Below are 25,990 nucleotides of genomic sequence, written 5' to 3' on the forward strand. Positions count from 1 at the left end.
CTGTCACTGACTGCAGCGTGGCATGTAACCACTTCTCCCCCTAACAGGCACTCTGGATTCTTTGGCTGGATTTTGGCCTTGGGAGCGCCACTGATAGGCTCAGAGGCTTTCTGTTTGTTCTTCCTGGGTTGATCAGAGGGAACCTTTATGACACTTGGCTTTTCCTGCACCTGATTCACCTTAATGGCTCTGGTGTCTTTAGCTTTGATCACGTTGGGACCTTGGGATTGATCAAGATCTTTCAAAGGATTAAAGAGCTGGGGAAGGTGAATATCCTCCGCCAGTGTAGTAATGTCTGCAAGACCACTGCTAGGTTCAATCCCATTTTCAAGTGTCCCTAGGTCCTGACGACTCCGGCTGTTCTCTCCCAGATCAGCATTTTCAGAACCAGGCTGCTCCTCTTGGCTGAGGGGATCGGTGCAGGCCAGCGGCTGGTGAATATCAGGGATTCCTAAAGGGAGTAGTGGAGGATCTTGGTTCTCTGTTGGGATCTGGTAGGCATCCAGAGGCTTTGAAAGCTTGGTTTTGATATCATCCACGTGCTTACTCTCTATTTGTCCCTGGCTTGGAGCTGGAGGCAGGGCCAGGAGACGCCTGGCACTCTGGACTGGAGCTGTCACTGAAATGTCCCCAAGTTCAGATGGTGGGTTACTCTCAAGTATGTGGCTGTTTCTGCTACTGCAGGACTTGGGGAGTTCTTGACTTTGTGTCACACAAAACGTCTGGCTTGGAGGTTGCAATCCCAGGGAATTTTTCATCACCAGGGGGGAGGTCTCCATCCCTACAAAGGGATCAAGGGAGAAGTCAGTCCCTGGTAAGTGAGATGCTCCCCCTAAACACCAACACAGCAGTCGTGTACCTTTCAAGGGGTTCAGGGGCAAGATGGGCAAGGCATTTCTACTAACTCTTCTTAAGGATCACGGACAGTGCCCTATGCTACGAGGTAAGCGGTGACTGTTGTAGTTCTTACTGGTGATCCTTTCCTGTCACTGATTCTCGGCTTTCTTTGTATTTCATAGGACTGTTGTAAGTCCAATACAAAATGAGTCTTATTTTTAAAAACCTGAAATGTTTTACAGAGCCTAGCATTCTCATATAGGGTCCTTTCCATTCTCCCCACTTTCCCGAGAGGCCAAGAACACGTCACACCATGAACTAGGAGAGGGGGTAGAGCCCTTGCTGATGAAATACATCAACAAAGACAGAGTCTTAGCCTGCTTGCTCTCTGGACAGGATCTCGGACCACAAGGTCTTCAATCCTGGTATAAATGAAGGAAGTGAGGACAGTTCAACTGGCACTCTGATAACAAGAGTTCGGAAACACCTTCCAAAGAGACTATAGCAGTAGATGAGGGAAGGGAGTGCTACAGTGTGGCAGTACAGGGGGAATGATCGGCTACAGCAGTGAAAAGTGTGGTACCGATTGGTGTGCTCTCGGGGTTCTTGTACATGTAGCATAGATGACCTCTACAGTGGCCCTCGCACCTTCCCACCTGCATTAGGTGTTCTTTTTTTTTGTAATTTATGTTTATGTATTTATTTACTGTTTGAACTTATTTATTCTACGTATTTATTTTTTTGGCCGCACTGGGTCTCTCATTGCTGTGCACGGGCTTTCTCTAGTTGGCGGCTAGCGGGGGCTGCTCTCGGTTGCGGTGTGCGGGCATCTCATCGCGGTGGCTTCTCTTGTTGCGGAGCATGGGCTGTAGGCACGTGGGCTTCGGTAGTTGAGGCTCACGGGCTCTAGAATGCAGGCTCCGTCGTTGTGGCACATGCGCTTAGTTGCTGCACGGCATGTGGGATCTTCGCAGACCAGGGCTCGAACCCGTGTCCCCTGCATTGGCAGGCGCCACCAGGGAAGCCCTAGGTGTTCTCATATAGAGTCTAAAAACAGAGAGCACTGAGAGAAGGTAGTGGTTATTAAAGGCTCAGGATCTAAATTCTACCTGTCTCTACACCCCTTCCCAGCTGTCGATTTGACCCCATTTTTGAATGCTGACCTCATTGTTCAACTTTTCTCTGCCGTCTGTATACTCACCTTGAAAACTTGTTTCTGTGATGCGTTGAGCAGACACAGGGTGGCAGACTGCAGAGGTGGAAGCTGGTGGTCGGATATTTGTGGGCTGAATCTCCTTCAGTCCCATTCCCATTTCTGGTTGCCCAGAGGCCCTACTTCCTGTGTGTGACGCCGAGCCGTAGGATTGCGGGCAGGAGCCAAGTTCTCCATACAGTAAAGACCCCAGTGTGCCTTGGTTATAGTAATATACCTGGCTTCCTTCCTGGCAGGGAAGTGACAGGCGGCTATGCCCCTGCTTTGTTCGTGGGCCTCCTGATCCAGCAGTTCCCTTGGCTCTGCCCCTGTCGTCAGCTGCCCCTAGGATAACTCTGAGCCCTAGCCACTTCTCTGGTAGATTTCCCTATTCCCCCACTACAGTCACACCTGAATAAGGCAACTCAGACCTTTCAGAGATGTGTCCTGAACCTCTTGTTTTCTGAAATACCTATCTGGTGGTTGTGAGACTTAAGGCCAGCGTCCCCGAGAGACTTTTTCTATTTCTCCTAGTAAACCTAGACTCATCTTCTGTCACCTTCAACTCTACTCCAATTGTGTTCTTTCAACCCAGACCTCTGACCCTGCTTTTTACTTCTGCCATTTCATCCTCGCTCCTGCTTCCTTTCCTAAATCCATACGTCTCTTTTGGCCTTCCTAGCCCTGGGCCAAGTTCCTTCCTCTTTGCTCAGTTTTTACCCCTTTCCTTCATTCTCCCATCCAACTTTCAGTCCTTCCTTTCTCACGCCCCAGTTAGCAGCATCTGAAAATTCGAAAGGTTTGTTACTCGTCTATTAATTGTATTCCATTTACTTATTCAGTTCTATACCTATCTTACCTGTGTATGGAAGAACAGCTGGTAGCCAAGGTGGCACCAAGAATCCTAGCAGCTCTCACTTGACGTATCCGTAGTAGTCGGCAATTTCCATTTCGTTTTCCCTCTCGGTGAAAAATTGCAGCTTGCCCGAAGAGGTGTATCTGGCAGCATTCTCCCGTTGTTGTTGAGCCCGCCTCTTCATGGCCTCTCGCTCTGGCCTCTGCTCTTGTTCGATGGGCTTTGACATGACTGGCTCAGGCACGTTGGGTTCCCTCCATGGAACTCGTTGCTTGCTGAAGTCTTGGAGTAGAAAGTGGGTTTGGAGCTTGGGTGGGGACTGGCGCTTATTCACAGCAGGGGGAACAGGCTCCCGCTGGAGAGGAGCGCCAGATGAAGTTTTGGAGGGTGCAGGCCTAGGAGCAGCAGACTGAGGGACACGAGGCTGGGTATGGTTGGTCCAAGCCGGTTGGGTTGGGTTGGTCACAGTTGGCTGAGCTGGTTTGGCGGGGCCTGGCAAAGAGGCAGGAGCTGGCTGGGATGAATTGACTGCAGCAGGTTGAGCTGAGTCAGTAGAACCAGGCTGGGCACGGTAAGCCCCAGCAGGCCGATGTGAGGCCAGAGACTGTGGCCTCCGAGGAGCGGGTCGAGCTTGAGGCTTGTCCCAGGCAGAAAAAGGCAGAGGTATCAACTTGACCTTCCCAGGAGGAGGCCGCTCATACTGGGCTGGAGATGGACACTCTGTTTCAGCACTGCTGTCTGGTTTCTGGGCTTGGACTTGCGTTTTCTCAGGACCCTTCCCCTCACGTGGGGTATGCCGCCATGGCTGGATAGCTGGGGGTGGCTGGGGGTCTTTGGGGTTGCTTGACTTTCCCAAGAGCCGACAGGAAGAGAGCCCAGTTTTCGTCTCATTCTTCTTCCCCAGCGCATGAAGAACCTTCACAGACTCCAGCATGCGCACGCCAAGGGAGGTTCGAGGCTTTTGAAAGCTCTGTTGGAGAAGCTCAGTTTGGTGTTCCTTTCGCTTCGTGTGGGGGATTGCTGGCTTCTCTTCTGCCTTGACTTTGTTCCCTGACTGCTTGTTCTCCTCAGCCTTGTTTCTCCCTCTGGTCCTTTTGGTCTTTTCCTGCCCGTGGCTCTTAGTTTTGCTGATCTTTCTGGATGCAGCTTTCTGAGGTTTGCCTTGAGAGTGCTTGGCCGTGTTCACAGGAGCCCTGTCACTGACTGCAGCGTGGCATATAACCACTTCTCCCCCTAACAGGCACTCTGGATTCTTTGGCTGGATTTTGGCCTTGGGAGCGCCACTGATAGGCTCAGAGGCTTTCTGTTTGTTCTTCCTGGGTTGATCAGAGGGAACCTTTATGACACTTGGCTTTTCCTGCACCTGATTCACCTTAATGGCTCTGGTGTCTTTAGCTTTGATCACGTTGGGACCTTGGGATTGATCAAGATCTTTCAAAGGATTAAAGAGCTGGGGAAGGTGAATATCCTCCGCCAGTGTAGTAATGTCTGCAAGACCACTGCTAGGTTCAATCCCATTTTCAAGTGTCCCTAGGTCCTGACGACTCCGGCTGTTCTCTCCCAGATCAGCATTTTCAGAACCAGGCTGCTCCTCTTGGCTGAGGGGATCGGTGCAGGCCAGCGGCTGGTGAATATCAGGGATTCCTAAAGGGAGTAGTGGAGGATCTTGGTTCTCTGTTGGGATCTGGTAGGCATCCAGAGGCTTTGAAAGCTTGGTTTTGATATCATCCACGTGCTTACTCTCTATTTGTCCCTGGCTTGGAGCTGGAGGCAGGGCCAGGAGACGCCTGGCACTCTGGACTGGAGCTGTCACTGAAATGTCCCCAAGTTCAGATGGTGGGTTACTCTCAAGTATGTGGCTGTTTCTGCTACTGCAGGACTTGGGGAGTTCTTGACTTTGTGTCACACAAAACGTCTGGCTTGGAGGTTGCAATCCCAGGGAATTTTTCATCACCAGGGGGGAGGTCTCCATCCCTACAAAGGGATCAAGGGAGAAGTCAGTCCCTGGTAAGTGAGATGCTCCCCCTAAACACCAACACAGCAGTCATGTACCTTTCAAGGGGTTCAGGGGCAAGATGGGCAAGGCATTTCTACTAACTCTTCTTAAGGATCACGGACAGTGCCCTATGCTACGAGGTAAGCGGTGACTGTTGTAGTTCTTACTGGTGATCCTTTCCTGTCACTGATTCTCGGCTTTCTTTGTATTTCATAGGACTGTTGTAAGTCCAATACAAAATGAGTCTTATTTTTAAAAACCTGAAATGTTTTACAGAGCCTAGCATTCTCATATAGGGTCCTTTCCATTCTCCCCACTTTCCCGAGAGGCCAAGAACACGTCACACCATGAACTAGGAGAGGGGGTAGAGCCCTTGCTGATGAAATACATCAACAAAGACAGAGTCTTAGCCTGCTTGCTCTCTGGACAGGATCTCGGACCACAAGGTCTTCAATCCTGGTATAAATGAAGGAAGTGAGGACAGTTCAACTGGCACTCTGATAACAAGAGTTCGGAAACACCTTCCAAAGAGACTATAGCAGTAGATGAGGGAAGGGAGTGCTACAGTGTGGCAGTACAGGGGGAATGATCGGCTACAGCAGTGAAAAGTGTGGTACCGATTGGTGTGCTCTCGGGGTTCTTGTACATGTAGCATAGATGACCTCTACAGTGGCCCTCGCACCTTCCCACCTGCATTAGGTGTTCTTTTTTTTTGTAATTTATGTTTATGTATTTATTTACTGTTTGAACTTATTTATTCTACGTATTTATTTTTTTGGCCGCACTGGGTCTCTCATTGCTGTGCACGGGCTTTCTCTAGTTGGCGGCTAGCGGGGGCTGCTCTCGGTTGCGGTGTGCGGGCATCTCATCGCGGTGGCTTCTCTTGTTGCGGAGCATGGGCTGTAGGCACGTGGGCTTCGGTAGTTGAGGCTCACGGGCTCTAGAATGCAGGCTCCGTCGTTGTGGCACATGCGCTTAGTTGCTGCACGGCATGTGGGATCTTCGCAGACCAGGGCTCGAACCCGTGTCCCCTGCATTGGCAGGCGCCACCAGGGAAGCCCTAGGTGTTCTCATATAGAGTCTAAAAACAGAGAGCACTGAGAGAAGGTAGTGGTTATTAAAGGCTCAGGATCTAAATTCTACCTGTCTCTACACCCCTTCCCAGCTGTCGATTTGACCCCATTTTTGAATGCTGACCTCATTGTTCAACTTTTCTCTGCCGTCTGTATACTCACCTTGAAAACTTGTTTCTGTGATGCGTTGAGCAGACACAGGGTGGCAGACTGCAGAGGTGGAAGCTGGTGGTCGGATATTTGTGGGCTGAATCTCCTTCAGTCCCATTCCCATTTCTGGTTGCCCAGAGGCCCTACTTCCTGTGTGTGACGCCGAGCCGTAGGATTGCGGGCAGGAGCCAAGTTCTCCATACAGTAAAGACCCCAGTGTGCCTTGGTTATAGTAATATACCTGGCTTCCTTCCTGGCAGGGAAGTGACAGGCGGCTATGCCCCTGCTTTGTTCGTGGGCCTCCTGATCCAGCAGTTCCCTTGGCTCTGCCCCTGTCGTCAGCTGCCCCTAGGATAACTCTGAGCCCTAGCCACTTCTCTGGTAGATTTCCCTATTCCCCCACTACAGTCACACCTGAATAAGGCAACTCAGACCTTTCAGAGATGTGTCCTGAACCTCTTGTTTTCTGAAATACCTATCTGGTGGTTGTGAGACTTAAGGCCAGCGTCCCCGAGAGACTTTTTCTATTTCTCCTAGTAAACCTAGACTCATCTTCTGTCACCTTCAACTCTACTCCAATTGTGTTCTTTCAACCCAGACCTCTGACCCTGCTTTTTACTTCTGCCATTTCATCCTCGCTCCTGCTTCCTTTCCTAAATCCATACGTCTCTTTTGGCCTTCCTAGCCCTGGGCCAAGTTCCTTCCTCTTTGCTCAGTTTTTACCCCTTTCCTTCATTCTCCCATCCAACTTTCAGTCCTTCCTTTCTCACGCCCCAGTTAGCAGCATCTGAAAATTCGAAAGGTTTGTTACTCGTCTATTAATTGTATTCCATTTACTTATTCAGTTCTATACCTATCTTACCTGTGTATGGAAGAACAGCTGGTAGCCAAGGTGGCACCAAGAATCCTAGCAGCTCTCACTTGACGTATCCGTAGTAGTCGGCAATTTCCATTTCGTTTTCCCTCTCGGTGAAAAATTGCAGCTTGCCCGAAGAGGTGTATCTGGCAGCATTCTCCCGTTGTTGTTGAGCCCGCCTCTTCATGGCCTCTCGCTCTGGCCTCTGCTCTTGTTCGATGGGCTTTGACATGACTGGCTCAGGCACGTTGGGTTCCCTCCATGGAACTCGTTGCTTGCTGAAGTCTTGGAGTAGAAAGTGGGTTTGGAGCTTGGGTGGGGACTGGCGCTTATTCACAGCAGGGGGAACAGGCTCCCGCTGGAGAGGAGCGCCAGATGAAGTTTTGGAGGGTGCAGGCCTAGGAGCAGCAGACTGAGGGACACGAGGCTGGGTATGGTTGGTCCAAGCCGGTTGGGTTGGGTTGGTCACAGTTGGCTGAGCTGGTTTGGCGGGGCCTGGCAAAGAGGCAGGAGCTGGCTGGGATGAATTGACTGCAGCAGGTTGAGCTGAGTCAGTAGAACCAGGCTGGGCACGGTAAGCCCCAGCAGGCCGATGTGAGGCCAGAGACTGTGGCCTCCGAGGAGCGGGTCGAGCTTGAGGCTTGTCCCAGGCAGAAAAAGGCAGAGGTATCAACTTGACCTTCCCAGGAGGAGGCCGCTCATACTGGGCTGGAGATGGACACTCTGTTTCAGCACTGCTGTCTGGTTTCTGGGCTTGGACTTGCGTTTTCTCAGGACCCTTCCCCTCACGTGGGGTATGCCGCCATGGCTGGATAGCTGGGGGTGGCTGGGGGTCTTTGGGGTTGCTTGACTTTCCCAAGAGCCGACAGGAAGAGAGCCCAGTTTTCGTCTCATTCTTCTTCCCCAGCGCATGAAGAACCTTCACAGACTCCAGCATGCGCACGCCAAGGGAGGTTCGAGGCTTTTGAAAGCTCTGTTGGAGAAGCTCAGTTTGGTGTTCCTTTCGCTTCGTGTGGGGGATTGCTGGCTTCTCTTCTGCCTTGACTTTGTTCCCTGACTGCTTGTTCTCCTCAGCCTTGTTTCTCCCTCTGGTCCTTTTGGTCTTTTCCTGCCCGTGGCTCTTAGTTTTGCTGATCTTTCTGGATGCAGCTTTCTGAGGTTTGCCTTGAGAGTGCTTGGCCGTGTTCACAGGAGCCCTGTCACTGACTGCAGCGTGGCATATAACCACTTCTCCCCCTAACAGGCACTCTGGATTCTTTGGCTGGATTTTGGCCTTGGGAGCGCCACTGATAGGCTCAGAGGCTTTCTGTTTGTTCTTCCTGGGTTGATCAGAGGGAACCTTTATGACACTTGGCTTTTCCTGCACCTGATTCACCTTAATGGCTCTGGTGTCTTTAGCTTTGATCACGTTGGGACCTTGGGATTGATCAAGATCTTTCAAAGGATTAAAGAGCTGGGGAAGGTGAATATCCTCCGCCAGTGTAGTAATGTCTGCAAGACCACTGCTAGGTTCAATCCCATTTTCAAGTGTCCCTAGGTCCTGACGACTCCGGCTGTTCTCTCCCAGATCAGCATTTTCAGAACCAGGCTGCTCCTCTTGGCTGAGGGGATCGGTGCAGGCCAGCGGCTGGTGAATATCAGGGATTCCTAAAGGGAGTAGTGGAGGATCTTGGTTCTCTGTTGGGATCTGGTAGGCATCCAGAGGCTTTGAAAGCTTGGTTTTGATATCATCCACGTGCTTACTCTCTATTTGTCCCTGGCTTGGAGCTGGAGGCAGGGCCAGGAGACGCCTGGCACTCTGGACTGGAGCTGTCACTGAAATGTCCCCAAGTTCAGATGGTGGGTTACTCTCAAGTATGTGGCTGTTTCTGCTACTGCAGGACTTGGGGAGTTCTTGACTTTGTGTCACACAAAACGTCTGGCTTGGAGGTTGCAATCCCAGGGAATTTTTCATCACCAGGGGGGAGGTCTCCATCCCTACAAAGGGATCAAGGGAGAAGTCAGTCCCTGGTAAGTGAGATGCTCCCCCTAAACACCAACACAGCAGTCATGTACCTTTCAAGGGGTTCAGGGGCAAGATGGGCAAGGCATTTCTACTAACTCTTCTTAAGGATCACGGACAGTGCCGTATGCTACGAGGTAAGCGGTGACTGTTGTAATTCTTACTGGTGAGCCTTTCCTGTCACTGATTCTCGGCTCGCTTTGTATTTCATAGGACTGTTATAAGTCCAATACAAAATGAGTCTTATTTTTAAAAACCTGAAATGTTTTACAAAGCCTAGCATTCTCATATAGGGTCCTTTCCATTCTCCCCACTTTCCCGAGAGGCCAAGAACACGTCACACCATGAACTAGGAGAGGGGGTAGAGCCCTTTCTGATGAAATACATCAACAAAGACAGAGTCTTAGCCTGCTTGCTCTCTGGACAGGATCTCGGACCACAAGGTCTTCAATCCTGGTATAAATGAAGGAAGTGAGGACAGTTCAACTGGCACTCTCATAACAAGAGTTCTGAAACACCTTCCGAAGAGACTATAGCAGTAGATGAGGGAAGGGAGTGCTACAGTGTGGCAGTACAGGGGGAATGATCGGCTACAGCAGTGAAAAGTGTGGTACCGATTGGTGTGCTCTCGGGGTTCTTGTACATGTAGCATAGATGACCTCTACAGTGGCCCTCCCACCTTCCCACCTGCATTAGGTGTTCTTTTTTTTGTAATTTATGTTTATGTATTTATTTACTGTTTGAACTTATTTATTCTACGTATTTATTTTTTTGGCTGCACTGGGTCTCTCATTGCTGTGCACGGGCTTTCTCTAGTTGGCGGCTAGCGGGGGCTACTCTTGGTTGCGGTGTGCGGGCTTCTCATCGCGGTGGCTTCTCTTGTTGCGGAGCATGGGCTGTAGGCACGTGGGCTTCGGTAGTTGAGGCTCACGGGCTCTAGAATGCAGGCTCCGTCGTTGTGGCACATGCGCTTAGTTGCTGCACGGCATGTGGGATCTTCGCAGACCAGGGCTCGAACCCGTGTCCCCCGCATTGCATTGGCAGGCGGATTCTTAACCACGGCGCCACCAGGGAAGCCCTAGGTGTTCTCATAGAGAGTCTAAAAACAGAGGGCACTGAGCGAAGGTAGTGGTTATTAAAGGCTCAGGATCTAAATTCTACCTGCCTCTACACCCCTTCCCAGCTGTCGATTTGACCCCATTTTTGAATGCCGACCTCATTCTTCAACTTTCTCTGGCGTTTGTTATACTCACCTTGAAAACTTGTTTCTGTGATGCGTTGAGCAGACACAGGGTGGCAGACTGCAGAGGTGGAAGCTGGTGGTCGGATATTTGTGGGCTGAATCTCCTTCAGTCCCATTCCCATTTCTGGTTGCCCAGAGGCCCGACTTCCTGTGTATGACGCCGAGCCGTAGGATTGCGGGCAGGAGCCAAGTTCTCCATACAGTAAAGACCCCAGTGTGCCTTGGTTACAGTAATATACCTGGCTTCCTTCCTGGCAGGGAAGTGACAGGCGGCTCTGCCCCTGATTTGGAATCTGAGATGGTGTTCCCTGAGCAAGGCTGGCAGAAAGCGATGGATGTAGAGGGACCATGTTCTTGGCGTCTGAAGTTTTATCATCCTGGGCTGCCAGAAACATGGAGGAGGCAGCTGTGTGGCGGTCAGTGAGTGCCAGAGTAAAGTCTCCGAGTGAAGAAGAATTCTTTTCAGTGCTTGCTGTGATGTCCCACTCAAGAACACCTGGATAGGAAGCAGCTGAAGTGGAGATCTGGCTGTGGTCAGTAACTCCAGATAACATAGTCGTGCTAGAATGTTGGTAAAGGTAGGCACTACCCATGAGTGTCTGGAAAGGGGTACCGGTAGCCGATGCCGAACTGACGGCAGGGGCAGAGACTCTGGAGAAGTTGCAGACACTTCGTGTTAGGGAAGTTGCATTGCTCACCACAGGAGGAGAATGCTGCAGAGAATTTAGAGTTCCAAGTAGAGATGGATGTTGGAAATTTTCTGTAAGAACAAGAGGGTCATGAAAAACTCAGGGAGGTTGAGAAATTCTCACTACGTTTGAGGAACGGCATCATCTGAAGGTTCTTGCTATCAGGACACCTCTACTATCACTACTTCCTGAGAAACCCAAAATCAGACAGTTAATGATGGCTGTAAGGACTGAGCAGTTTTCCACTCTTCTCTATTCACTGCCTGTGCTCCCATCTTGGGCACAGACGGGCAGAAGAGCCAAGTGGTGTGGTTCAGAGATTGTTCTCTAGGCTGGAAGCAACCTTCTCCCTGCCCTGTCTTTCCCTTCAGCCTGCACTCGTATTGACTTCTATGCTATTTCCTAGACTGGAAGCATTTTAGAACTAGGAGGCCCTTAGAGAACTTCGATGTTCTCAGTCTCATTTCGTGAGTAAGGAAACTGAGGCTCAGAGAGGTCGGGTTGACTTGTTCAAGTTCTCTCATTATGTTAGTATCATTACCAGGTTTCAGAACCTAAGTATCCTGACTTCCTTGCCAGGACTCCACTCTGAGCATGATACTGCCAGAAAGCAGGAGAAATAGAACTTATAATATAGGCATTTTTTTTGTCCATTAGAAAACAGTACGGCTGTTACCATTGTCGTCTTCGGTGTCTCCCTTTGCTTGTGCAGTTCCCACGCTATTACCTAGAGGTGACGTACAGCTCAGTCCAACTGGTGAATTGAAAGAGTCATTTTTGCCCTCTTCAAGCCTGGTTTCTCATCCTACCTCAAAATGATTACCCGAAAGTGGATTTCTTAAGTGCTTTTGGAAAGGGAAGAGTTATCTGATTACTTCAGATTACTCATCTGTAAAGTGGTTATAACACCACCACCAATAATAATAGCAGTAATAATTAATAGATGAATAAGCTGATCTATTGCGTATGATTTATATGGAGGAAGATACAATAAGTTCTAGAAAGACAAAGAAAAATCATGACAAGCATATTACGTTAACGAAAAAGAAATCCATAGATATTAATGAAAACTGGGGTATGTGGCAAGTATCGAAGCCTAATGAATTTACTAACAAATGGCATTCTGTACCATCCATGCAATATTATGAAAGTGAATTTTGCCCACTCTATTTTAGTGAATACTATTAACCAGAAGACACGATGGAGGTGATAGAGGTGAATGAATTCCTAGCCAATGCATACAGACAGAGAAGGTATGTCAGTAAAAAATGCATAACAAGCAACAGAATGCAATAAATGTGCATGTATAGGTAGCCACAACACATATAGACAAGTATTTCAATGAAAACCGGTACGAAGCAGACAGCAAAATAATAAGTGTAAAAGAGTTTCATTATTGTGCTCCTTCATATTTTTACCCAGCAAGTAAGAGGTATTAAGCCTAGGAGAAATATATATTTCAATGAATATAGCTTATATAATAAGCAGAAAGGAAGCTTAAAATGTATCAGGAAGGTTTTTGGATTTATCCTAGAACTTAGATTAGAATCATCTTCAGCATCCAAGAAGATGGCATCCCAAAACCTCAAAAAACCATCATGCCTAGAATCCAATTAAAAAAGATTTTCAAATGTAAGAAAATCCACAGGACTCCACAATATGGTTTTCGATAAATGTGGATGTTTGTTTGTTTTGTTTCTTTGGCCGCGCCGCGTGGCCCTGGCCGTGAAAGCACCGAGTCCTAAGCACTGGACCGCCAGGGAATTCCCTAAGTGGGGGGGGGGAATTAGAGATGTGGGGCTTGACTTTTTCTTCTTCTTCTTCTTCTTCTTCGGTAGCTAAGATCTACAAGCGAACGATGGCTGTTGATCAATGTGCTCTCTGTGTTAGGAAGGAAATAACTGTAAAAATGAAAAGCAGCCTTGCCTTAGAACCTACATATCACACCAAGGAAAATAGTCCTTCTGATTCAATTTAGAAGATATCACTTAAAATGTTGAATTGGTGAAATGTCTACCTAGTTTAAAAATTAGAAAGAATAAAACACTGAAAAGCAGCCCCCTAGATAACCACTGTGGTTGCTTGTTTATAGGAGGCATCATTTCTAAAACGTATTTCTAAAATGTTTATATTCAAAACTGTCAAGTGGCCAACTGTATTCAGAGAGGCAATAAAAGAAAGAAAACGGAGTATGACTTTTCTGATAAGCTGCCTTTCCTGGTGATCCCCTGTTCTGGCCTTACTTTCCTTCTTAGTCTGTTAATGTAAGGGTTTGCTACCATCAACTTGGTTTTGCCCTGCTCTGAGCAGGTTTCCCTCTGTGCTGTTTCTGCTTTAATTGAAAATCTTTGGTTCCCATCAGCATTCCATTGCAAACTCCGTTTTTCTTGAGAGCTCCTCTATGCTTTCCCTCTTCATTCTTACATTTTCTCCCATCTCTTGGTGCCTGTTGGCCTGTGCTAATGAAAACCATCCTAAACTTCCTTACGCTCGACTCTGTGCCTCCCTGTAGAGCCCAGTACTCTCCATCCTCTCTCCCTATTCTCTCTTTTCAACTAGTCGAAATCCTAGTGGAGGGAGACCATTAGAGATGAAACATCTTGGTATATATTGCTAGTTTTCTATGTCCCCTGGCTTTTCTATGTTTCTGTTGAAACACTCTTGAGAAGTGTCTGATTTCGTTTTCTACATGGGTACCCTTTAAGGCTCAATACTGGAAAAGAAGGGGATCAGAGTGATCAACCCAACGTGGTATCCTAACGTAACAGTTAAGGAAAGCAACAGGCTTTGTGAGACAGCCAGTGATTTGTCCAAAGTCACACAGATAGTAAACGTCAAAGTCAAAAGTGAAATTAGGTCTCCAGACGTGTAGTTCAATACTTTCCCTCATTATTCCATGCTATTTTGAATCTCCTACTCAATTTAGGGGCAAAAGAATCGAACGCAAAACTTTCCAAAGTTTCTTTTCTTACCTGACATGGTCAGAGAAGAGGAAGCATCCACTGCAGGTACCAGGGATGAGGAGACAACACTAGAGGATGTCCGAGTGGCTGCAGCTGAACGGCGCACGTGTCCAGTACAGAGGTCACTGGTTACTGGTCCAAACAGCTCCACGGAAACCCCAAGACTCTACCAAGTGGTAGTAGGTTTGGTAGGAGAGTGATGTCACAAAGCAGGCAGTTGAAAGGTATGAGAGAGCCAATAGGGAGGTCCGATCCCCAACAGGAAGGCGGGCTTGGGTGAAGAGAGTGTAGGAGAGCTAAAACAACACCTGAGTTTCTGAGCTCTGGGGAGGAAATCCTAGAAGACAGATTTACCTCCCCCAGGCTCTTCCATTAGGGAAATCATTGCCACATTTCTTACAGACGTTCATTAATACACTGAACTAAGAGTTACTTATATTCTACAGAGTATTCTATTTTATGTATCATATACTTAGAGCTATATAGATCTTCTTTAATTAATAATCCTTAGGAAGGAAAGAGCCATCTAGTTTGAACTATTACAGTTGTTCTGAAATCATATGTGTCTAATGAGTGAACTGATAGCAGCTTTTAAGGAGCCAAAGTAGGGATTAAGAAGCTCTCTTTGTAACTTGGTTCAAGAGTAGGGTGAAGTTTCTTGAGTGTACCTTGTGGAGAATGTTGTGGTCCAAGGCTCTTCTCTTTTAGTTTCTTCTCCTTGACTCCTACCTTCCTTGGGCTGGGCTAGGCTGGGGGCCAGGTTGGACTTGCGACTTAACATTTCACTTCCGCTTTCTCTTTTTTTTTTCTCTTCCATTATGGGCATTGCTTCGAGGACAAGCCTTGATCTTGCATTGGACGTTACTTCCTGTCAACTTCCAGCAGCAGGAGTCTTCTTTTCAGTGCTTGATGCTTCACGAAATAGACTCTGCCCGTTGGCAGCAAATACCAGAGAGCTAGGAGACAGAGCTGGTTGCAGACCTTTCCTCTTCCAGCCTTTGGTTGCAATTGTTTGGCCCATAATTTGCTAGCTCTAGTTCCTTGGGCCACACAGGTATCCTGCCATCTCCAGCTCTTGTTATATGTGAGAGACATTCTGAACACTGTCCCTTTTTCTTTGCACAGAAGTATATACAGTGTGGCAGTTACTGTAATCTCCTCCGCCTTGCAAACAGCCACTCTAGAATCTTGGACCTCTAGGACTCTCTGTCTTGCATGCTTGGGGGCAAGGCCAAGCAAAATGAAGAGGAGAATAATTAGAGAAAGAGGAGGACGTTGGTGGAGAATTGGGAGCAGGTAAGGTGAAAGGGCACAGGAGAAAAGAGATGCATGTAGACTTTTTGGTTTCTGTGGGAAACAGGTTGACACACTTGGGCCTCATTTGGTATTAACAGAACAGAGAGTTAAAGATCTAAGTAGCTAGATAGTGTGCAGCAACTGCCATGAAGTCTGTACACTGAAGAGAACAGTCTCACATCTAGTTTTCATTTTGTTTTATGTCATAGTACCTTATTTATAGCATTCACTGGTGTGTTTGTAGAATACAGATGTTTTCAAATGCTCTGGTTTTGTCTACATGGTTATCTCCTTGTCCTGTTTGTAAGGAATCCAACATTGTAAGACATATTGCATGTTTTTCTCTTGACGATTGTTGACCTTGAAGCGTCATGAACTAACTTGAGCTGTTGGATTCTGTGGAGAAACGTTCAAAAGGGTCTGTGAAAAAGGCACTGTGGTGAGTCGCATTATGCACCCGAGCGTAAGGAGCAGATATCTGCCACCAGCCCAGCTTGGCCTGGATTGCCTCTGTTTTAGTTCCCCTGGTTAGTGCTTTTCTCCCTAACCACTCTTGTGACTGTGATAATGTGAGTAAGGGCGGAGTTGCTAATGATCTATGTGTGAGGTAAGCTGGTTTGAGGGAGGAAATCTATGGACCCTAGTCATTTTCCTTGGTGGTAAGCTTTCAGGGGTGCAGAGATGGATCTTCCTGGGGCCTTTTCTGGTCCCAGGAAGATATCGCATAGATGGGACCTCCCAAGACACACATTGAATCTTTAGGCCTGTTTTTCCTATTATGAGGTACGAGTTTCTTCACTGATGGGGATGATGCTTATCTGAGAAGAAATTGTGAAAGGTGGTGTAGTGTAGAGGTGTGGCTTAAGCTTTTAAGTTTTCCTCCAGGTTTTTCCCCTAAGCTTCCTACTTCGGACGGCCTACTTACATGATACTAGTAGGTGATGTCCGGCTAACAACTTCCTAAATATACCTGCAAGCCAGATCAGTGTCTCTTTTCTCTGTATTCCCATGGAAATCAAGAGTCCCGCCGAATTTTCCATCGAAACAGTTGATTTGTGTTGTCTCTAGGAATTCTAAAGGGCGTACCGTTGCTTCCTAACCGGTGTCATTTGGGAGATCCGCCTCTGTACGTTCAAATGATTAATTTTGAGACTTTGCTCATGTGTGCAGTAAACCCTTGAATTCCCTAAGACCTTCCTTTCCTCCATCTCCTACCCCATTAAGCCCGCTTCAGTTCATCTCCTGAATTTCTTTGGAATCTGTCAGCCAGCTCTTCCTCAACTTCCTAATACTGAACTTGCCTGTCTGTTGCGATTAGGTCCTAACTAGTGTCCATATATCTTGTTTCCTTCCAATCCACTCTTCACACAAGAAACCTTCAAAGCAAGTTGGAACGTTGCTCATAAACATCGCTCACAAGCATTGTTTTGAGAATAGAAAACACACTGTTGGCCTTTAAGACTCTGCGTGGTCTAGAATCCTCTCTGCTTCTCTAGTCCCATCTTGTGCCACTTTTGCCCTCACTTTCTATGCTTCAGATACACTGAATTAACCTTAGTTCTCACTCATCTGACAGAAGTCAGTTCAGATACTATTTTTCACTGTGATTCCTAGCATTAAGGAATTTGATTATCAGGTTTTGTATGAGGACTATTTCATCAGGGGTACAGAAGTTCTGGCCATCTCTGGTTTTGGATATCCCTTATTTGTTGAGACCTTTGCGTTGTTTGGTTGCCTTTTGTCTGTTTTCCAGATGGGAAAACAGGAACAAGGGAAGTATAGGTTATTACTAGGTGGGGTTGAGCAAGTGGAGCAGCAAACTGCAAAGCAGAAAGAAGAGGGACGTACTATAGAGGGATATGACTTCCATTCTCAAGGCGCCTGCATCCTGTGCAGGGAGACAGCCTAACATAAAATGTGCCTAACAACAAATATATTGACTTCTTACTAAAAATCTCCAGTTCATAGAACCGAGGGGTTTGTACCTTCTCCTTTAAAAGTGATAGTCCTGGGACTTCCCCGGTGGTCCCGTGGTGAAGACTCTGCGCTTCCAATGCAGCAGGCGTGGGTTCAATCCCTGGTTGGGGAGCTAAGATCCCACATGCTGCGCAGCCAAAGAAATTTTTGTCGAACGTTATACTCCTGTATTATTGGCTTTAGTGGTTTAGATTTTGTTTTACTGTTAGGAAGATTTCAGTTTATTTACCGGGAACAAACAACACATAATGTAAAAATAGTTTCCCAGAAACGATTTCCATCATTCTCTTCTTCCCTTTCTCCCGCAGACTGGTGTTTCACCTTGACAAGTTCTCTGTCATTCCATAGGAAAGCTGTCTGGCTTGGAGGTTGCAATCCCAGGGAATTTTTCATCAGCAGGGAAGTCTCCATCACTACAGAGGAATCAAGGGAGAAGTCAGTCCCTGGTAAGTGAGATGCTCCCCCTAAACACCAACACAGCAGTCGTGTACCTTTCAAGGGGTTCAGGGGCAAGATGGGCAAGGCATTTCTACTAACTCTTCTTAAGGATCACGGACAGTGCCCTATGCTACGAGGTAAGCGGTGACTGTTGTAGTTCTTACTGGTGATCCTTTCCTGTCACTGATTCTCGGCTTTCTTTGTATTTCATAGGACTGTTGTAAGTCCAATACAAAATGAGTCTTATTTTTAAAAACCTGAAATGTTTTACAAAGCCTAGCATTCTCATATAGGGTCCTTTCCATTCTCCCCACTTTCCCGAGAGGCCAAGAACACGTCACACCATGAACTAGGAGAGGGGGTAGAGCCCTTGCTGATGAAATACATCAACAAAGACAGAGTCTTAGCCTGCTTGCTCTCTGGACAGGATCTCGGACCACAAGGTCTTCAATCCTGGTATAAATGAAGGAAGTGAGGACAGTTCAACTGGCACTCTGATAACAAGAGTTCGGAAACACCTTCCAAAGAGACTATAGCAGTAGATGAGGGAAGGGAGTGCTACAGTGTGGCAGTACAGGGGGAATGATCGGCTACAGCAGTGAAAAGTGTGGTACCGATTGGTGTGCTCTCGGGGTTCTTGTACATGTAGCATAGATGACCTCTACAGTGGCCCTCGCACCTTCCCACCTGCATTAGGTGTTCTTTTTTTTTGTAATTTATGTTTATGTATTTATTTACTGTTTGAACTTATTTATTCTACGTATTTATTTTTTTGGCCGCACTGGGTCTCTCATTGCTGTGCACGGGCTTTCTCTAGTTGGCGGCTAGCGGGGGCTGCTCTCGGTTGCGGTGTGCGGGCATCTCATCGCGGTGGCTTCTCTTGTTGCGGAGCATGGGCTGTAGGCACGTGGGCTTCGGTAGTTGAGGCTCACGGGCTCTAGAATGCAGGCTCCGTCGTTGTGGCACATGCGCTTAGTTGCTGCACGGCATGTGGGATCTTCGCAGACCAGGGCTCGAACCCGTGTCCCCTGCATTGGCAGGCGCCACCAGGGAAGCCCTAGGTGTTCTCATATAGAGTCTAAAAACAGAGAGCACTGAGAGAAGGTAGTGGTTATTAAAGGCTCAGGATCTAAATTCTACCTGTCTCTACACCCCTTCCCAGCTGTCGATTTGACCCCATTTTTGAATGCTGACCTCATTGTTCAACTTTTCTCTGCCGTCTGTATACTCACCTTGAAAACTTGTTTCTGTGATGCGTTGAGCAGACACAGGGTGGCAGACTGCAGAGGTGGAAGCTGGTGGTCGGATATTTGTGGGCTGAATCTCCTTCAGTCCCATTCCCATTTCTGGTTGCCCAGAGGCCCTACTTCCTGTGTGTGACGCCGAGCCGTAGGATTGCGGGCAGGAGCCAAGTTCTCCATACAGTAAAGACCCCAGTGTGCCTTGGTTATAGTAATATACCTGGCTTCCTTCCTGGCAGGGAAGTGACAGGCGGCTATGCCCCTGCTTTGTTCGTGGGCCTCCTGATCCAGCAGTTCCCTTGGCTCTGCCCCTGTCGTCAGCTGCCCCTAGGATAACTCTGAGCCCTAGCCACTTCTCTGGTAGATTTCCCTATTCCCCCACTACAGTCACACCTGAATAAGGCAACTCAGACCTTTCAGAGATGTGTCCTGAACCTCTTGTTTTCTGAAATACCTATCTGGTGGTTGTGAGACTTAAGGCCAGCGTCCCCGAGAGACTTTTTCTATTTCTCCTAGTAAACCTAGACTCATCTTCTGTCACCTTCAACTCTACTCCAATTGTGTTCTTTCAACCCAGACCTCTGACCCTGCTTTTTACTTCTGCCATTTCATCCTCGCTCCTGCTTCCTTTCCTAAATCCATACGTCTCTTTTGGCCTTCCTAGCCCTGGGCCAAGTTCCTTCCTCTTTGCTCAGTTTTTACCCCTTTCCTTCATTCTCCCATCCAACTTTCAGTCCTTCCTTTCTCACGCCCCAGTTAGCAGCATCTGAAAATTCGAAAGGTTTGTTACTCGTCTATTAATTGTATTCCATTTACTTATTCAGTTCTATACCTATCTTACCTGTGTATGGAAGAACAGCTGGTAGCCAAGGTGGCACCAAGAATCCTAGCAGCTCTCACTTGACGTATCCGTAGTAGTCGGCAATTTCCATTTCGTTTTCCCTCTCGGTGAAAAATTGCAGCTTGCCCGAAGAGGTGTATCTGGCAGCATTCTCCCGTTGTTGTTGAGCCCGCCTCTTCATGGCCTCTCGCTCTGGCCTCTGCTCTTGTTCGATGGGCTTTGACATGACTGGCTCAGGCACGTTGGGTTCCCTCCATGGAACTCGTTGCTTGCTGAAGTCTTGGAGTAGAAAGTGGGTTTGGAGCTTGGGTGGGGACTGGCGCTTATTCACAGCAGGGGGAACAGGCTCCCGCTGGAGAGGAGCGCCAGATGAAGTTTTGGAGGGTGCAGGCCTAGGAGCAGCAGACTGAGGGACACGAGGCTGGGTATGGTTGGTCCAAGCCGGTTGGGTTGGGTTGGTCACAGTTGGCTGAGCTGGTTTGGCGGGGCCTGGCAAAGAGGCAGGAGCTGGCTGGGATGAATTGACTGCAGCAGGTTGAGCTGAGTCAGTAGAATCAGGCTGGGCACGGTAAGCCCCAGCAGGCCGATGTGAGGCCAGAGACTGTGGCCTCCGAGGAGCGGGTCGAGCTTGAGGCTTGTCCCAGGCAGAAAAAGGCAGAGGTATCAACTTGACCTTCCCAGGAGGAGGCCGCTCATACTGGGCTGGAGATGGACACTCTGTTTCAGCACTGCTGTCTGGTTTCTGGGCTTGGACTTGCGTTTTCTCAGGACCCTTCCCCTCACGTGGGGTATGCCGCCATGGCTGGATAGCTGGGGGTGGCTGGGGGTCTTTGGGGTTGCTTGACTTTCCCAAGAGCCGACAGGAAGAGAGCCCAGTTTTCGTCTCATTCTTCTTCCCCAGCGCATGAAGAACCTTCACAGACTCCAGCATGCGCACGCCAAGGGAGGTTCGAGGCTTTTGAAAGCTCTGTTGGAGAAGCTCAGTTTGGTGTTCCTTTCGCTTCGTGTGGGGGATTGCTGGCTTCTCTTCTGCCTTGACTTTGTTCCCTGACTGCTTGTTCTCCTCAGCCTTGTTTCTCCCTCTGGTCCTTTTGGTCTTTTCCTGCCCGTGGCTCTTAGTTTTGCTGATCTTTCTGGATGCAGCTTTCTGAGGTTTGCCTTGAGAGTGCTTGGCCGTGTTCACAGGAGCCCTGTCACTGACTGCAGCGTGGCATATAACCACTTCTCCCCCTAACAGGCACTCTGGATTCTTTGGCTGGATTTTGGCCTTGGGAGCGCCACTGATAGGCTCAGAGGCTTTCTGTTTGTTCTTCCTGGGTTGATCAGAGGGAACCTTTATGACACTTGGCTTTTCCTGCACCTGATTCACCTTAATGGCTCTGGTGTCTTTAGCTTTGATCACGTTGGGACCTTGGGATTGATCAAGATCTTTCAAAGGATTAAAGAGCTGGGGAAGGTGAATATCCTCCGCCAGTGTAGTAATGTCTGCAAGACCACTGCTAGGTTCAATCCCATTTTCAAGTGTCCCTAGGTCCTGACGACTCCGGCTGTTCTCTCCCAGATCAGCATTTTCAGAACCAGGCTGCTCCTCTTGGCTGAGGGGATCGGTGCAGGCCAGCGGCTGGTGAATATCAGGGATTCCTAAAGGGAGTAGTGGAGGATCTTGGTTCTCTGTTGGGATCTGGTAGGCATCCAGAGGCTTTGAAAGCTTGGTTTTGATATCATCCACGTGCTTACTCTCTATTTGTCCCTGGCTTGGAGCTGGAGGCAGGGCCAGGAGACGCCTGGCACTCTGGACTGGAGCTGTCACTGAAATGTCCCCAAGTTCAGATGGTGGGTTACTCTCAAGTATGTGGCTGTTTCTGCTACTGCAGGACTTGGGGAGTTCTTGACTTTGTGTCACACAAAACGTCTGGCTTGGAGGTTGCAATCCCAGGGAATTTTTCATCACCAGGGGGGAGGTCTCCATCCCTACAAAGGGATCAAGGGAGAAGTCAGTCCCTGGTAAGTGAGATGCTCCCCCTAAACACCAACACAGCAGTCATGTACCTTTCAAGGGGTTCAGGGGCAAGATGGGCAAGGCATTTCTACTAACTCTTCTTAAGGATCACGGACAGTGCCGTATGCTACGAGGTAAGCGGTGACTGTTGTAATTCTTACTGGTGAGCCTTTCCTGTCACTGATTCTCGGCTCGCTTTGTATTTCATAGGACTGTTATAAGTCCAATACAAAATGAGTCTTATTTTTAAAAACCTGAAATGTTTTACAAAGCCTAGCATTCTCATATAGGGTCCTTTCCATTCTCCCCACTTTCCCGAGAGGCCAAGAACACGTCACACCATGAACTAGGAGAGGGGGTAGAGCCCTTTCTGATGAAATACATCAACAAAGACAGAGTCTTAGCCTGCTTGCTCTCTGGACAGGATCTCGGACCACAAGGTCTTCAATCCTGGTATAAATGAAGGAAGTGAGGACAGTTCAACTGGCACTCTCATAACAAGAGTTCTGAAACACCTTCCGAAGAGACTATAGCAGTAGATGAGGGAAGGGAGTGCTACAGTGTGGCAGTACAGGGGGAATGATCGGCTACAGCAGTGAAAAGTGTGGTACCGATTGGTGTGCTCTCGGGGTTCTTGTACATGTAGCATAGATGACCTCTACAGTGGCCCTCCCACCTTCCCACCTGCATTAGGTGTTCTTTTTTTTGTAATTTATGTTTATGTATTTATTTACTGTTTGAACTTATTTATTCTACGTATTTATTTTTTTGGCTGCACTGGGTCTCTCATTGCTGTGCACGGGCTTTCTCTAGTTGGCGGCTAGCGGGGGCTACTCTTGGTTGCGGTGTGCGGGCTTCTCATCGCGGTGGCTTCTCTTGTTGCGGAGCATGGGCTGTAGGCACGTGGGCTTCGGTAGTTGAGGCTCACGGGCTCTAGAATGCAGGCTCCGTCGTTGTGGCACATGCGCTTAGTTGCTGCACGGCATGTGGGATCTTCGCAGACCAGGGCTCGAACCCGTGTCCCCCGCATTGCATTGGCAGGCGGATTCTTAACCACGGCGCCACCAGGGAAGCCCTAGGTGTTCTCATATAGAGTCTAAAAACAGAGGGCACTGAGCGAAGGTAGTGGTTATTAAAGGCTCAGGATCTAAATTCTACCTGCCTCTACACCCCTTCCCAGCTGTCGATTTGACCCCATTTTTGAATGCCGACCTCATTCTTCAACTTTCTCTGGCGTTTGTTATACTCACCTTGAAAACTTGTTTCTGTGATGCGTTGAGCAGACACAGGGTGGCAGACTGCAGAGGTGGAAGCTGGTGGTCGGATATTTGTGGGCTGAATCTCCTTCAGTCCCATTCCCATTTCTGGTTGCCCAGAGGCCCGACTTCCTGTGTATGACGCCGAGCCGTAGGATTGCGGGCAGGAGCCAAGTTCTCCATACAGTAAAGACCCCAGTGTGCCTTGGTTACAGTAATATACCTGGCTTCCTTCCTGGCAGGGAAGTGACAGGCGGCTCTGCCCCTGATTTGGAATCTGAGATGGTGTTCCCTGAGCAAGGCTGGCAGAAAGCGATGGATGTAGAGGGACCATGTTCTTGGCGTCTGAAGTTTTATCATCCTGGGCTGCCAGAAACATGGAGGAGGCAGCTGTGTGGCGGTCAGTGAGTGCCAGAGTAAAGTCTCCGAGTGAAGAAGAATTCTTTTCAGTGCTTGCTGTGATGTCCCACTCAAGAACACCTGGATAGGAAGCAGCTGAAGTGGAGATCTGGCTGTGGTCAGTAACTCCAGATAACATAGTCGTGCTAGAATGTTGGTAAAGGTAGGCACTACCCATGAGTGTCTGGAAAGGGGTACCGGTAGCCGATGCCGAACTGACGGCAGGGGCAGAGACTCTGGAGAAGTTGCAGACACTTCGTGTTAGGGAAGTTGCATTGCTCACCACAGGAGGAGAATGCTGCAGAGAATTTAGAGTTCCAAGTAGAGATGGATGTTGGAAATTTTCTGTAAGAACAAGAGGGTCATGAAAAACTCAGGGAGGTTGAGAAATTCTCACTACGTTTGAGGAACGGCATCATCTGAAGGTTCTTGCTATCAGGACACCTCTACTATCACTACTTCCTGAGAAACCCAAAATCAGACAGTTAATGATGGCTGTAAGGACTGAGCAGTTTTCCACTCTTCTCTATTCACTGCCTGTGCTCCCATCTTGGGCACAGACGGGCAGAAGAGCCAAGTGGTGTGGTTCAGAGATTGTTCTCTAGGCTGGAAGCAACCTTCTCCCTGCCCTGTCTTTCCCTTCAGCCTGCACTCGTATTGACTTCTATGCTATTTCCTAGACTGGAAGCATTTTAGAACTAGGAGGCCCTTAGAGAACTTCGATGTTCTCAGTCTCATTTCGTGAGTAAGGAAACTGAGGCTCAGAGAGGTCGGGTTGACTTGTTCAAGTTCTCTCATTATGTTAGTATCATTACCAGGTTTCAGAACCTAAGTATCCTGACTTCCTTGCCAGGACTCCACTCTGAGCATGATACTGCCAGAAAGCAGGAGAAATAGAACTTATAATATAGGCATTTTTTTTGTCCATTAGAAAACAGTACGGCTGTTACCATTGTCGTCTTCAGTGTCTCCCTTTGCTTGTGCAGTTCCCACGCTATTACCTAGAGGTGACGTACAGCTCAGTCCAACTGGTGAATTGAAAGAGTCATTTTTGCCCTCTTCAAGCCTGGTTTCTCATCCTACCTCAAAATGATTACCCGAAAGTGGATTTCTTAAGTGCTTTTGGAAAGGGAAGAGTTATCTGATTACTTCAGATTACTCATCTGTAAAGTGGTTATAACACCACCACCAATAATAATAGCAGTAATAATTAATAGATGAATAAGCTGATCTATTGCGTATGATTTATATGGAGGAAGATACAATAAGTTCTAGAAAGACAAAGAAAAATCATGACAAGCATATTACGTTAACGAAAAAGAAATCCATAGATATTAATGAAAACTGGGGTATGTGGCAAGTATCGAAGCCTAATGAATTTACTAACAAATGGCATTCTGTACTATCCATGCAATATTATGAAAGTGAATTTTGCCCACTCTATTTTAGTGAATACTATTAACCAGAAGACACGATGGAGGTGATAGAGGTGAATGAATTCCTAGCCAATGCATACAGACAGAGAAGGTATGTCAGTAAAAAATGCATAACAAGCAACAGAATGCAATAAATGTGCATGTATAGGTAGCCACAACACATATAGACAAGTATTTCAATGAAAACCGGTACGAAGCAGACAGCAAAATAATAAGTGTAAAAGAGTTTCATTATTGTGCTCCTTCATATTTTTACCCAGCAAGTAAGAGGTATTAAGCCTAGGAGAAATATATATTTCAATGAATATAGCTTATATAATAAGCAGAAAGGAAGCTTAAAATGTATCAGGAAGGTTTTTGGATTTATCCTAGAACTTAGATTAGAATCATCTTCAGCATCCAAGAAGATGGCATCCCAAAACCTCAAAAAACCATCATGCCTAGAATCCAATTAAAAAAGATTTTCAAATGTAAGAAAATCCACAGGACTCCACAATATGGTTTTCGATAAACGTGGATGTTTGTTTGTTTTGTTTCTTTGGCCGCGCCGCGTGGCCCTGGCCGTGAAAGCACCGAGTCCTAAGCACTGGACCGCCAGGGAATTCCCTAAGTGGGGGGAATTAGAGATGTGGGGCTTGACTTTTTCTTCTTCTTCTTCGGTAGCTAAGCTCTACAAGCGAACGATGGCTGTTGATCAATGTGCTCTCTGTGTTAGGAAGGAAATAACTGTAAAAATGAAAAGCAGCCTTGCCTTAGAACCTACATATCACACCAAGGAAAATAGTCCTTCTGATTCAATTTAGAAGATATCACTTAAAATGTTGAATTGGTGAAATGTCTACCTAGTTTAAAAATTAGAAAGAATAAAACACTGAAAAGCAGCCCCCTAGATAACCACTGTGGTTGCTTGTTTATAGGAGGCATCATTTCTAAAACGTATTTCTAAAATGTTTATATTCAAAACTGTCAAGTGGCCAACTGTATTCAGAGAGGCAATAAAAGAAAGAAAACGGAGTATGACTTTTCTGATAAGCTGCCTTTCCTGGTGATCCCCTGTTCTGGCCTTACTTTCCTTCTTAGTCTGTTAATGTAAGGGTTTGCTACCATCAACTTGGTTTTGCCCTGCTCTGAGCAGGTTTCCCTCTGTGCTGTTTCTGCTTTAATTGAAAATCTTTGGTTCCCATCAGCATTCCATTGCAAACTCCGTTTTTCTTGAGAGCTCCTCTATGCTTTCCCTCTTCATTCTTACA

The 25,990-nt window shown here is 47.6% G+C and overlaps 1 protein-coding gene across 13 annotated transcripts in view; it reads left to right on the plus strand.

Moving 5' to 3' along the window:
* The window catches only part of LOC309621775 (uncharacterized protein), a 243,846-nt gene that overhangs the window by 86,671 nt on the left and 131,185 nt on the right, over positions 1 to 25,990 (plus strand). For 12 of the 13 annotated variants that reach the window (XM_082409122.1, XM_082409121.1, XM_082409120.1 and 9 more), the window contains one exon: positions 17,439 to 17,576. In XM_082409122.1, the coding sequence (XP_082265248.1) occupies positions 17,439 to 17,576 (138 nt within the window). The remainder of the gene's footprint in view (positions 1 to 17,438; positions 17,577 to 25,990) is intronic. The other variant, XM_082409116.1, reaches the window with a different exon arrangement.

The sequence above is a fragment of the Balaenoptera borealis genome (assembly GCF_965194805.1).
Source record: "Balaenoptera borealis genome assembly, contig: HAP1_SCAFFOLD_981, whole genome shotgun sequence".
In the NCBI taxonomy this organism is placed as follows: Eukaryota; Metazoa; Chordata; class Mammalia; order Artiodactyla; family Balaenopteridae; genus Balaenoptera; species Balaenoptera borealis.